The sequence below is a fragment of the Myzus persicae genome, unplaced genomic scaffold, assembly GCF_001856785.1.
Source record: "Myzus persicae strain clone G006 unplaced genomic scaffold, MPER_G0061.0, whole genome shotgun sequence".
NCBI classification, from domain to species: Eukaryota; Metazoa; Arthropoda; class Insecta; order Hemiptera; family Aphididae; genus Myzus; species Myzus persicae.
In genome coordinates this window covers 1-14381 of record NW_019103856.1, presented here as the reverse complement: position 1 = coordinate 14381, position 14381 = coordinate 1, and the positions used below count along the sequence as shown (strand labels likewise).

At 30.2% G+C, this 14381-nt stretch overlaps 2 protein-coding genes and 1 long non-coding RNA gene across 4 annotated transcripts; 1 reads left to right on the top strand and 2 right to left on the bottom strand.

The window, feature by feature from the left end:
- The first annotated feature begins 547 nt into the window (after positions 1 to 547).
- LOC111035470 (reticulon-4-interacting protein 1 homolog, mitochondrial) lies at positions 548 to 9622 on the top strand. Of its 2 annotated transcripts, none has more exons than XM_022317112.1 (6): positions 548 to 669; positions 2864 to 3220; positions 4379 to 4608; positions 5190 to 5387; positions 7532 to 7644; positions 8570 to 9622. In XM_022317112.1, exons 2-6 carry the CDS (start codon positions 3016 to 3018, stop codon positions 8973 to 8975), a joined length of 1152 nt encoding a protein of 383 aa, XP_022172804.1. In that variant the 5' UTR covers positions 548 to 669; positions 2864 to 3015; the 3' UTR covers positions 8976 to 9622. The 2 variants fall into 2 exon arrangements, with proteins under 2 accessions (XP_022172804.1, XP_022172803.1); XM_022317111.1 differs by having other exon boundaries at positions 569 to 669; positions 2742 to 3220.
- LOC111035471 lies at positions 3091 to 4372 on the bottom strand. Its single transcript, XR_002604650.1, has 2 exons — positions 3351 to 4372; positions 3091 to 3254 (listed from the first exon to the last, which is right to left on the bottom strand). It is a non-coding gene; the product is annotated as an uncharacterized LOC111035471 (long non-coding RNA).
- Positions 9623 to 11970: 2348 nt separating the features above from the next.
- Positions 11971 to 13640, bottom strand: LOC111035475. The gene is made up of 4 exons (XM_022317115.1): positions 13159 to 13640; positions 12862 to 13091; positions 12458 to 12792; positions 11971 to 12391 (listed from the first exon to the last, which is right to left on the bottom strand). The coding sequence occupies exons 1-4, from the start codon at positions 13539 to 13541 to the stop codon at positions 12044 to 12046; spliced, it is 1296 nt and encodes a 431-aa protein (XP_022172807.1). The 5' UTR covers positions 13542 to 13640; the 3' UTR covers positions 11971 to 12043.
- Between the last annotated feature and the right edge of the window lie 741 nt (positions 13641 to 14381).

Here is a 14381-nt window from a genome sequence, read left to right as displayed (position 1 = left end):
CACAAATGTGTTTCATTAGCATCCGAATCTGAACAACTAATTTTTAAATAGCATTTTTTTTCATTTTTTGGTGTTAATTACTTTTTAACTCATTATTAGGTCATTTTCCCACATTTTTAGTTATGTTTACGGATTTCACACTAGTTCACTTTTAATCGTTTCTTTTGTAAGTTTTGATAAATTTATAAAACAAATATTTGTCATTTTTTATTTCATTTTTAGGGACATTATTTGTTATTTGTGTGCCATATTTTGAGCAATTTGTTAGCTTTGATAAATGTATACAAAATGTTATAGTAAAATATTTAAAAAAATGTATTTTTATAAATTTAAAACAAATATTTGTAATTATTTTAGGTCGTTTTTTAAGGACATTTTTTGTCATTTTTATGTCATAGTCGCATTGCTTTCAGGTCATTTTTTGATGTTTTTAATGTCAATAACAAGTATATGATTAGTTCATGGATCACATCAAGAAATCAGAAGAGTTTTTTTTTTTATTGCCTGTTAAACTTTAAACTGATATCACTTATCACACTTAGTCGTTATCAATTTATCATTAATTTACATTTTCAATTAATATTTTTTGAACAAGATACAAGTTTAAGCACAGAATATTTGAAATTAAATTGATCCCGCTGTTTGGAGATTTTTCATTTCTACTTTTATGTAAGTCCGTTTTAAGTCTCTTAAGTCTTGCTACAATTGTGATTAAATGCTGCCACATAAACAATAATAACGTTAGGTATATGGACATTTCGTATTCGTAACATCATATAAGCTCATACAGAACGTATCCTACGACCATACCTAGGGGGTAGTACCTACCTAATGTTATAATACATAATATACTATGCAGGTAATCACGTAAACTAATACTAAATAACAGACGTGGATTAATAAATAAATGTTTATAAATCCACCTTGTTAAATAACAATACTTTGGTTTTCCTTATCGGCTTATCTATCATCTAAAGTCTAATGCTACGGTGCATACTTTCATACAAAATAAGTTAATTTTATGAACCAATCAAAGGCCTCTGAATCGTGTTTAAAAGAGAGTCGAAGGAGGAACCATTAGTCCCCTATCGATTCATTATAAAAAAATAAATGTTAACTGTTTTGATTATGCAACTTAGTATTGTCAGCTTTTATTGTCTTATGGTATTGTCGCTTCGACAGAAATAACCACTACAATAGTACAAAGATTATTATATTATATATAATCACAGATATTTACAATAAATAAATAAATGTTTATTGTACACATTATATGTTAATCTATTTATTGATATTTATGAAAAACTGAAAAATCACGATAATGCATTTCTTATATGATAATATGTTATTATGCGCATTTCATCAATATCTTGCATCTATATCATAGAATAGATTTAATCTATTCTGCGGCTATATTATATTATATATATCTCGTACTTCATAGAATCCAAATATTATATTACATTTCGGCATTCATGAACCATGTATTATTATATTGCGTAAATTGTCGTGGGCATTCGTAGGGTATGTGGTTGATAAAAAATGCTGATACTCTAAAAAATAAATGTCCCTAAACAAATACTCAGATCGTTTTATAGAATAGGTTAATAATATTGAAATCTATCAAATCTATTCTGTATATAATATCTACTTATTTCTTACTTTAATTTAATTTATGATAAGTTGATAACCATTTTAACTATCACTGTATCACTGCTTCTTATTGGTTGTTAGTTATAACACAGAACAACCACAGGTCACAGACTAAGAAAATAATGGGTACTTCAACATTTTTTTTTATGTTGAAAAATAAAAACATGTATTTTTAGACGTGTTTAATGAAAATGATGTAATTTCATAATTCTGTTACATAATTAAGGTATTGATATTTGACATATCATATGGTAATCGTACCTGTTCCAAAAACTTTGTTATTTTTTATTTTTTGGTTATTACTTATTGGTTTATATTATGCCTTCAAAAAAATGTCTGCCCCTAGCCCACAGTGAGGCACAGGGTATGTACATACCCTGAATACTTTGTGCGCATACCTATGATTATTGTATATTATATTCTTTATATTGCATATTATGAATAATATCTTATTTCGTGGTCGCGGCGACTTGTGGCGCTCGTCGCTCATGAAGTCATGTCCATAACAATACACTTGCCTTTCTGCATTACGTTCCGGCTTTGAATGATATTACGATCTTAGGATTTTTTTATAATCATAGGCGAAGTAATTTTGTTTTAAAACAACGTTTAATAATTGCAAATGCATGTATTTACCATTAGATAGTAGATAGTAGATACCAATTATTACTTACCATTACGATTACCTATAGTTTTTCTTAATTATTGCGGGTAACTCGTATACATATACATTATATTTTAATAGCAATATTTTATAAACATTAATTGTATTAAAAATATTCGTGTTTAATTTACAATGTGTAAGATGTAAATACATCTGTGACAATGTGATAGTTACTTATTTTGTTAATTCGTCTCTATTATTATTATTATTATTATTTTAATATAATCTATTTTATGGACAAGAGTGAATGTGACGTCACTTGTTGAGATGAACTTATCGTAATTCGTAGGTACGAGCACAACTGGCTGAACTAATCTATTATAATTATACACAAATTACAATAATAGTTTTTTGGCTCACCGATAGCAGTGCGAGCATATTATAGTTGCGTATACCTATATAATATATTATTATAACTATGTAGATGATAGATGGGTCGTAGTATTTCGTCACTACCGCTACCACTACCACTACCACCACCGTCATAGCCTAGGTCCGAACTACAACACAATTTGTTGTGTGATTAGTAAACCCGTCTGTCCACAGCGTGGGATAATCACCATTCACCGCGTTACTGCGTCATTCTCGCGTGCGACCTCTCGCCCGTAGTTCTGTCGTTCGGTTAATGCTCGTCCACCAATCTCCAACACGAGCCGTATAGTACCTCAGTACCCATAATTCAGCTCTGCAACCACGACATGACGAAGACGGACGTTTCTGCCGCTGACGGCGAGCGACCATGGCCCGACCGAATGACGGCTTGGCAGATTGACGCCTACGCGCCGTTTAAAGACTCGGCCAAGCTCAACGACAAGGCAGAATCGCCCGCGTCCCTCGGGCCCAAAGAAGTTCTGGTGCGCGTCAGGGCATCGTCCGTCAATCCCATTGACGTCTTCATGTCCGGTATGTGAGCACCTCAGATTACATGATATACCTACTATATGCGGATGAACCCATGTGGCATATAAATTCCGATAATTAAAAAAAAAAATAATTAGCTACAAGTCTTTCGATGAGACACATAGGTACTTACGCATGCGTATATAAACCAGATACTCGTCGCTGTTGGATGTGCATAAAATTGTTTCCCCGGCATGATGGTTCTATCCTTAGTAAATACATTCTAAGGTATAGACACATAATTATTATTATAACCGTGAACTTAATGCTCTATTATCGAGTTAATTTTGGGCGTTTTTTCAATTCTAAAAACCTTACTGCATGTTTTCAATTTTAATGTTTACAACAGTGGTCCATTTAGTTATTCGTCACGAAAAAAATTTACGAATTATTTCGTGCTGACGTACTGTATTAAATACACGTCTATACATATTAGTAATTTTATACAATACTCGAGTACCGCATCATATGTCATACATCATTCAATAATTATTTGTAAAAATTAATGCGTTAAAAACAAATAAGCTATACATTTTTTAAGAGATTAATTAGGGTTGATAATGCTGAATTTCTTTCTAAATTTAATTGATCTTAAATGTTGGTAATTTATGCAACCTGCTAAGTCTTTAAATCTCTATTAAAATCTTTCATAAATAATAAAAGTATAGAATTATTGATCAAAAAACAAAAGATAACGAGGATATAGAGTAAATATTTAAAATGGTTCCCCAAGCGGCTATAGCAGCCGACCGACGCTCCAAGTACTAAATAGACACATCGCACATCAATTATAGCCGCTACACATTTTTCTAAACGATTAGAACTTACTTTACCAATAATATAAAACATGAAAATGGCCAACGCCCATATGTATCATTATTTATTATACGAACCGGTATTGAAGAACTTTTAATATTAAGCGTCTTGTTATGTACAAAGTAATTGAAATAAGTTAATCTGCATGAGTATACCTTATACCTACATATTATAAAAAAATAACTAAATTATAGTATCACGTTAATCATGCTGGGTTACGTTTTTATAAAATAACTATTAAGCGCAGTCACGTATTATGATTTATAATGGTCAAACAAAAGTTAAAAACTTACCTTATTTGCATGCGTTTTCATTACATATAAACAATTGTTTTTTTACTCGTAGAGGGTTATGGTCAAGTGCTATTGAGCAGGGTCCGGCAGGCAAAAAAGAAGTCCTTTTTTAGACCCGTCGAGTTCCCGTTGACTCTGGGACGGGATTTCGCAGGTGAAGTAGTTGCGAAAGGAGCTGAAGTTGGCTCGGAACACTTGAACATCGGCGATGCCATTTTGGGCGTCGTAGCTCCTTACCAACACGGTTGTCATGCCCAATTCGTCACCGTTCCCGTAACTCAGGTAATAATGGTCGTGGTCGGTCCAGTGTTCGGAACGTTCACTAAAAAAATGAACTCGTTCACGTTCACGTTCAGTACTTAAAAAAGGAACTCGTTCACGTTCGGTACTTAAATAGGAACACGTTCACGTTCACGTTCATTCAAAAAATGAACTCGTTTATTGGGCGTTCATTTAATTTTTTTTCCCAGTAATTACTAATTAAATTTAAATTCGATATCATAGGAACTATAATGGAAAATATTATTATAATACGATTAATTAAAATATTTGAAAAATATATTTATTAAATGGTAAATAAATTAAACGTCTTAAAAATCAATGAAGTTCATTACAAATATAAACGTCGTTCACGTTCACGTTCTATTTTAAAAATACGAGTGACGTTCACGTATCGTTCACTATTTATAAACGTGAACGCGTGAACGTGCGTTCATGAACGACGTTCTTTCCAAACACTGGGTCGGTCGCAACTCGCATGTGTGGGTTGACCGTATAGCCCGTATAGGTTCAAACTCTTAACATAGTTAACATCGATGTCGATATCAAACATAAAATAAAACTATTTTACTATGTTGTTGTAGGTAGCCAAGAAGCCCGATCATATGTCCTACGAGGAAGCGGCGTGCTTGTTGTACACAGGCCTAACCACGTGGTGTGCCTTGACATCGGCTGGTGGCGTGAACGCTTCAAACGCTGCTGACAAGAACGTACTGGTCATCGGCGGATCCGGTGGTGTCGGTAATAGTGCGATTCAGATACTCAAGTCGTGGGGTGCTAAGGTACTGTATACGCTCGCGAATGGACAATTTAAAAAAAATTTAACTTAAAGCCAAATTCCATTTGCAATATTTTGAATAATTTCAGTTTTTTTCCTATAAATGTCTATATTTTTCTTTCTCAGAATTAGTTTAGATTATTGTATCAGAATTAATGTTTAAATAACTAATATAAATGTAGGTAAATTATTAATTATATATTCACTCATATCCGGATAACGGACATTTAAAATATTATACATTTATACTGAAGTCTGACGCTAAAAATATCGAGACTAGCCAATTTAAATAATTTAGTGTTTAATTACACAATTAATATGCAAATCGTACCGTGATATCAAACGATTAAATATTTAATTTCAAAAAATAGTGTTTGTAATAATTTAGTAATTTAGTTTCCACAATAGAAGCCTTTGCGATACTTACTCAAAGCCATTCAAAGCATTCAGCTTTACGACGATAAGAAAAGTTAATAATATCCGATTTTATTTTGCCACTCTAATCAGCTAATTAGCATTAGCTATACACAATTTAAAAACATCGCTACGAATTATCATTAAAATAATTAACGATCCAACGATCACAAAACAGAATATTTGTTCACTATAGTTCACTCTTACTTTGATTAGTGGATATGCAAGGATGATAGAAAATTAAGAAGCTGCCTATAATATTGCTATAGGGAGTAGCGGTGTCTACAGTTAACCCCGATCTAGAATTATGATCCTGCTTATCGAACCTTGATTAACAAAATTAAAATAATTCCCAATCATATTATTGAACGACAATACCAATATTTTGATTTATGAAGATATTTATTTTTCGAGATATAATTATTTTTGTGATTTTTGTGTTCACAGGTTTATTTTTCAATTTTTTTGTCCATTTGATTGCACCAATTCATTTAATTCTTTTTTTGGTATATTTGCGTTACTTGTGTTTTCATGATGTGCATTAGATATTGTTGGTCCTTTAATCGAATTTGTTTTAAATGAATTGAGTGGCTTTATCTCATACTTTGATAAATCAATGCTTTTTTGATTTCCAGAATTTGAACTGAATAAATATTGCATTAATATAGGTATCTGTAACATACGTGTTACGCCGTATTTTGGGAAACATTCGAATGGATTTTCTAATAATATTTGACATTTTTTGGTGCATTTGCAATTATTATTAGAATCATTCATTTTTAACTAACAGACTAAAAAATTAAATCAAATAAAGATAAACACTGGAAACATGCAGCTTAACAAATTCTATAGTTACCATTAAAACATTTTTTTAATTTTTTCTCATTATTACTAGGATATTCTTTGCGATTAATCACTGGCTATAATAATTGTATTATAATGTATAGCATAATTTATGATATTTAAAAAAAAACCGCATAATATGAATATAATATTAAACACTTTAGGAATTTTCAACTCTGAAGTAATTTGAAAATGTTCATACTTTAAACACTTAAAAAAATATTGTGACTAAGCATTTCTGATATTTTTTAATGGAATTATAAATAACTTAAGAGAAACTTTGTAACTAATGTAAGAGGTTTTTTAAATGTCTACATAAAGGGTAATTCTTTTATCATTCAACACCCTTTATTTCAAAAAGAGTAAATGCTTTTGAAAAAATAAATGTACGAGGACATGGTTTCTAGTCGTTAAAATCAACATTTAAAATAAAATACATATTATGTATTTTATTTACTTTTTGTAAAACTTTTGTAAACTATCATATAAAATAGAAATAAAAATTATAAAATAAGAAAACAGACAATAGTATATTAAACATTGGCGTCGCCATTACCACACAAATGTACAAAATTTGAATGGTACAAAACCGCACACAGATTTTAAAATACTGGATATCCCATTACCGCACGCAATCGTATATTTTCCATAAGTCAAAAAAAGCCATAACTCAGAATTTGGACACTTGTAAAAATTCTGTAAAACTGTTGGACACTTTTTTATGCTTAAGAAATAATCTTTCTGTGGTACATATAACTGCAAAACTATTTCGATACCAGGCATTAGCGCAAGTCATCTGGTTTTTTTGTAGCCTATAGTAATTTTTGGTACTTCGTTCCAGCTGCCCTCCAAATATTATTATTTATTAATTAGTTGTTTTCTATTATTAAGGTAACTACCACATGTAGTACAAATGCTATAAATCTAGTGAAAGGACTTGGACCAGATAATATTATTGACTACACCACCACAGATGCGCAAAAACAGTTGGAACAATTCGGAAAGTATGTAAACATATTATCTTAAAATATATAATAAGTAGTCAACTCTCAACTAGAATAGTAAAATATTAAATAATAATAAATAAATAATGCAGTATATGGCGTAAAAATTCGTTAGAATTTATCAAAATGAAGTACAAATAAGTTCTATAATATACGACTATTATTTAATCAATAATAGATAAAATGTTACGTATACAAGCAGATAAAAAAAAAACTTTTGAGTGCTTTGGTGTGGCGCGGTTTCAACATTCAGTTGCCTATGCGCTCTGACTTCTGAGTGTACTCACAGGTTACTAGTTCCCGGATGGATGACTCCCCGGGATTTTTAGTTACTAATTCTCGCCACACGTACACGTATTCCGACCCAACCATACCACCCCGCAAGATAAGGGTTCAACCTCCCCCCCCCGGATTTTATTTTGAAATAAGATTTAATTATTTTTTAAATAAAGATTAATTTAATTTTAAAAAAATTTTATGTTTTCATATTTCATTATGTAATGCAATATATTTAAACTCTAGGTACCTCCCCCCTCCCTCTTAAATATTTTTCTGGCTACGGCCTTGATTTTCATATTTTATTATATAATATAACATATTTATACTCAAAACCCCCCTAAATATTTTTCTGGCTACGGTCTTGCCACCCCGTACCCCCCATAGTAAATAACCATGCAGTGGATGCTATTGAAAAAAAATAAAAACCTTTTATTAGTCGTGTAAAATTGTTCCAACAATAGTCGTATCATGGATAATGGTAGACATTGGTGATTGGTATATAATAACTAATAATGTAGAATAAACTTGTATTTTGTTCATTTTACGCAAAATAGTTGTTTTAATAATAATTGATAACATTTTCAACGCCGTATTTTTGTTATTGTTATACCTATTACGAATTATAATGAAACATAATATTATGAAGGTACGACCTGATTCTGGACGCGGCCGGGATACCATACGAAGATATCGGCGGCTCATACACGCCGCTGTTGAAACCTTGGTCATGGGCAAAATTCGTCACCCTCCGCAGTCCTGTGTTGCACAATACGGACTCGTACGGAATGGTGTTCGGAATGCTGAAGAACGCATACGACCTGGTGGCGCCGAACGTCTGTTCGGGCGCCGTTTTCAAAGGCTCCTCGATCCGTTGGGGTTTTTTCATGCCCGCTGAGCGTGGAGTTGAAGAGCTAGCCCGGCTGGCCACAGAGAAGAAGATCACCGTACCCGTCGACAGTGTTTACAGGTTCGCGGACATGAAGGAGGCGTTCGAAAAGGTAAAGGCCGGACACCTCCGCGGCAAAGTGGTCGTGACGTTTGACGAAAAGTAACGGGAATGGCCGGTGTTAACCTCGAATTTCAGAACTTCTATATAGAAGCAAAGACCGAATACAATAAAACATTATCTCCGGCTTGTTAATACAAAATCCATTTGCTTCTGAAACTCTTTATTTTGTCTTCCCGAGAAATATATCATCCATCCTACAGATTGTAATGATCAATTTCTAACTTAAATTTATATATCTTCTCTTATACCTATAATAAGTTACATTCTATTTTACATTATAATTGAAGTGTACACTCATATAGGTACTCATTTATATAATATTAAGTAGGTATTGCCTAAAAAAATGTCATCCATTCATCTCTTATTCTGCAGAAAATGAGTCTTAGCAATTACTAATGAGTATGTATCAGCTTGACCATTGATCAATGTCTGTTTAAAAAAAGAGGTAGCATTGTATATTTGTATGCAAACTACCTTATATGTGTATTTCCAACATTATTTAGTCTTATAATCTAATGTGTAGTATATTTTAGAGTCTGATATGTGAATGTGTTATTTCAATCAATTTTTTGTTTAGTATAATTATTGTAATTTGTAGTCTTAACTGTGTATTTTTTTTTGAAATTTTATTTTAAACCCATTTATTTTATAAGTACTACTTGGTAATAAAGATACATTATATTGCCATTCCACTTTAATTTATTATTTCATTAACTAAGTTATAGATATTGGTATTAAAATTATCAAAGCCTAAGTTTGTACTGGCACAGTGCATGAACACAGCTTTCCCTACACTTATAATATTTGTACAACATCACAATAACTTGGTCCTATTTTTTTTTATTTAATTCAACTATTTGTAAGTTTGTCCAGTCTCGCCTATAGTTCTGATTCATTGAAACATAAATGTTTAAAAAACAAGTAGAGAAAATTTTGTAACTCTGAAATTAAAGAAAAAAACCCTTATGAAAATATAAAAGATTCTTTAATTTTTCAAGCAGTAGGAAATGTGCAAATATTTTTAGTACCTATTTATATATCTGAAACAATACAGTTAAATACATTTGGTGTTAAAAAGTTGATTAATTTCAGTAAATCTGAAATATTAAAATAGTCGATAAAAAAAAAATTTAATTTTAAATCTTATTTTTATCTTATAATCACATAATTATTCCAACCAACTAGGAATCTTGATATAACAATAAGTAGTTATTTTCCAATTTTTATTTATACCTGTTGAAGTATGCAGTATCACAAATGTCAAATTATATTATAAATAAAATGTATTCATAGTTCACTTTTAAAGTGTCATATTTCAATCATCCAGATATTTCTATACCCAGAACACCTTGATATTAATTAGCCCACTTAATCAGCATTTTACTGTACTTAAAAATCATAAACAGATCATTGGCATATAATTTTTTTTTTAAATGTCTCTTATCCCGTGAAAAGTACTTGATCATGGTGTATATGAAAAACAATTGGCTTTGTTCGAACTTATATTTTTTGTGTGTACATAATTAAAGTGCTATTATATAAAATTTAGAAGGTGAAATTAAAAACTTATAAAATGAAAATATTTGCATGTATGTATGAATATTTATTACTCAACATGTTATTTATAACTACCCTGCCAGAAATGTATGAGCAGGCTTATGTACGGTGGAAATATATCACAACTATATTTTTCTTAGATCCGTTATATTCCAACCACACCATAGCCACAAGCGACAAGCATGTGGCTAACTTAAGAAATGTACACTACGCTCTTTAAAGAGTTACTCATAGAAACAGTCATATAGTAGGGTGGGAAGTAAAAATAGTTTTTAATCAGTCAGATTAATAACTAACAAGTTTTTAAATGTATATTATGATAGAAATAAACCAAAGTTTGACCCATTTATAAAACAGGTACCATAAATAAGAAATAAATATAATCAACCAATATATTTATTAGTTGAATAATGAGTGCCACAAAAGAGATGACGATAAAAATGTATCATTATATGAATTTCCTATGAGAAAAATATATTACAACATTGAACACTAAGTTTACATATAACAATTAAATCCGTTGATTAATATTATGCAATTTATGGATTAAAAAATAATTATAATTGAGTTAGCGAAACGACAATAAATAGTACACATGTTGTATCAATCCAACTCTTTAAATCCCATAAATGTATAAATGTAACTAAAATGTATATGAATTCATCCTATTGCTATGTCACCTACTTAGAGAGTGAAAAACAATGAACAACAAATAATAGGTATGTGTTACATTTTAATCTGGAGAGGAATACATTCTGTATACTCCTAGTTGTTGTATTTAAACTTGTAAAATAAAAGTTCAGTCAAATAACATACATATTTTGATCATTTTAAAATTAACTTATCCCTCAGTTTTCAAATCAATAAATTATGGCAGTAGTCAAAATTTTAATAAAAAAAGTCTATATTAATATGAAACATATATAAAATAATCTAGTAATTTTGTGAACAAATATTATATCAAACCAAGTAACCATATATAAAGTACGAATAAAAAAAAAGTTTAAAAAATCATCTCTTTAAACTATAAATATAAACAAATAATAATACTAAAATAAACAATTAAGTCTTGTGATGATTACATACGTAGTGGTCAATAAATAATAGGTAATTAATGTAAAACATTTAAAACAGAACAATTACATTAAATTAGCACAAAATCAAAAAAAAAAAACCATAATAGATTTTCAATATAGTTAACAAAAAACAATAAAAATAAAAAAACAAATCAAAGTCTTTTGGTTACGTAAAATAGTAAAAGAAAAAAATGTTTTGCAAATTAAAAAATTCTGCTGGTGACAATAACATTATTCAAATCATTTAAATGACCAAATTATTAAGTCAACAACAATTATGAATACTAACAATTTAATACAACACGCATCTACTTAAAAATATAAATAAATTAAGATCGTAAACAATTAAATAAATTATAAGTAAATCAAAAAACAATCATATTAAAATAAATCGAGTAGGAATCATCAGTCACAAACAATAATAATAAAACTAAAATATACATATGTAATATGAAGCTTTTGAATAATAATGAAAACATTAGTTAAAATTTCTAGGAATTCTGTGGACTCTATATTTTAAAGTTTCGGCAAACATCAATGACTTGTCAATTTGCTGTTTCATGAATGTTTGATTGCCGATTATTAATAAGGTGCATTCCAAGTATTTATTGATAGACATTCCGAGTAGACTCTGGGCGACTAAAGAACGAACCTTACCAAGTTTTTCTAGCAGTTGATTTAGCAGTTTCTCCATGACAAGGACTATGTCTTGTTGTAATTGGTCGCCAACCACACAATTCTTGTTCGGTATGGGATAATGTAATATATCTCGCATGTACGACATGAATTCACACAGTTCATTTGGAGTAACTTCCAAATCCAAAGTCTGTAATCAAAAGTAATTAATTCATTTTTGTTTGCCCAAAAGCCATGAGTGTATTCAAAATATTACCAATAATAAGTGGTTCAACTTTTGTGACCGATCCCTCAATGCCTTTGTCGATAAGCATATCTTTTTTTGTGCCCCTTTTGTAATGGTATTTTTGTTAACTTTAGCTATGAAATCATCAATATTGTCCTCATCAATGAATTCAATTTCCAGATAACTGAGGCTGTTGAAGAACCATTGGTATTTATGTAGTTTCAAGTAGTAAAGCCACTTAGCAACTGCTCCATCCATTTCTTGATCGAGAATCGTCAGGTCGTTTAATGACTGCGAGTCTCCCAAAGCCGTGGAACTGTTAGTCTTTGCAATCATTTCCAAATGGTTGTAGCCAAAACATTCCACTAAAAAAACAAATTGTACATCATGGTTAAACATTGAAATTTGTAACTTGGTCAATGATTAATTCTTACTTCTAAAGTGTGGTAGACCAGGAACAGAATTTAAATTTGTCGGTTGCAAAATGTTTGGCCAAACCGGTGTGTTTTCGAGTTGAGTAGGCCGAATATTAAATGTTTGGAAACGGTCTGCTTGTGGTGGTCTAAAATAATTTGGCCAAAAGCTTTCTGTCAAGGTTTCTGTCGGCATGTGGCGTTGATTGTTGTTCAGATGACTTACTTGGCGAATTAGATGTTTCAAATTCCTAAAAATTTATAAAATGGTATTACTAGTTGAAAAAATGTATTGAAAAAATCAAACTTTAAACTCACTCGTGAATAACGGTTAGGTTTGGTGATCTCTCAATCAAATGGCATATTTTCACTGCAGCCTCAATGTTGGTACCATTTTCAATTGTTTGGCTTAGCATACGTCTTAAATTGTACGTGTACTCCTCTTTGGCCATTATGTTGTTATTTTTTACCAATATCAATGCTTCATGAAGTCTTACAAATGATTTTGACGATGGATTTTTTAACCATTTAGTAATTTTATTTGGATCATTAGCGTCCAGTTCTCTTTTTTTCATCTCTCTATATAACACAGTGTATAGATCAGGATAGTTGAATGACAGTTGATCCAGAGATTCACTCAGACGTTCTTGTCGCTCTCTGAATGATTTACACTGCAATAATGCCTCTGCTAGTTGTTTCATCTCGTCCACTAGAAATAAAATCAACGTTAAGAATTAAGAACTAATTACATAAAATAATCATACAAGGAGGCACACAAATATTCTCAATTTTTAAGACATATATAATAATAAAATTCTATATTTTCAAATTCATTAAATTCAGTCTTGTAAAATATTTGATTAAATGTATTTAAATACTGTATTGGATGTATTCATATTTTTAATTCGAAACAATTATTTGTCTGCAGTCTTCAAGTGTTTTTGATAATTATTTTATTTATAATACTAATTGTGTAATTTATTAAACTATATTTTGTAAACCCAATGGCCCATGTTGCCAATGTCCCGTTAATGATTATTTCATTTTTTGGTATACATTTATGAAGGAGGTAAAAAAAGTTCTAATAATACCTAGATGAATGTCACATTACATTGTTTTGAATAAAATGAGTTTTCTTTTTGCTCGTTTCAAAAGTATTTAAATACACGCAAAGTATTTGTATTTATTCTTAAAAGCATTTGAAATGTATTTAAAAAAATCTATGTAATGAATGTATTTGCATGTGTATTATTTTAAAATTATCAGCTTTTAAAAGACCTATAAAAGATAAAACATTAAAACTATATACATTTTAAAACAATGTCGGCTCAATATTTGTTTCATCTCTCAGACCAACTAACGACATAGATAAATGCATTCAGAAAGTATCGTTTTTGGGATTTGCGAGATATCTTTTAAGTAAAATAATCCTTTCACATATCGGTTTTACATTTCATCATTGTTTGACTTTATAATATAAGATTCAACAATAAAAAAAAATTGAACATTTTAAAGAATATTATAAATTGTTTTTATATATA

Excerpts from the sequence above, each read along its gene's own strand:
- LOC111035475 (XM_022317115.1), bottom strand. The coding sequence starts at position 13,541 with ATGAAACAACTAGCAGAGGCATTATTGCAGTGTAAATCATTCAGAGAG. Across the intron at positions 13,092-13,158 it reads AACCTAACCGTTATTCACGA|GAATTTGAAACATCTAATTC; the intron begins GTGAGTTTAAAG and ends ATAAATTTTTAG. Across the intron at positions 12,793-12,861 it reads TGGTCTACCACACTTTAGAA|TGGAATGTTTTGGCTACAAC; the intron begins GTAAGAATTAAT and ends TTGTTTTTTTAG.
- LOC111035470 (XM_022317112.1), top strand. The coding sequence starts at position 3,016 with ATGACGAAGACGGACGTTTCTGCCGCTGACGGCGAGCGACCATGGCCC. Across the intron at positions 3,221-4,378 it reads CATTGACGTCTTCATGTCCG|AGGGTTATGGTCAAGTGCTA; the intron begins GTATGTGAGCAC and ends TTTTACTCGTAG. Across the intron at positions 4,609-5,189 it reads TCACCGTTCCCGTAACTCAG|GTAGCCAAGAAGCCCGATCA; the intron begins GTAATAATGGTC and ends ATGTTGTTGTAG.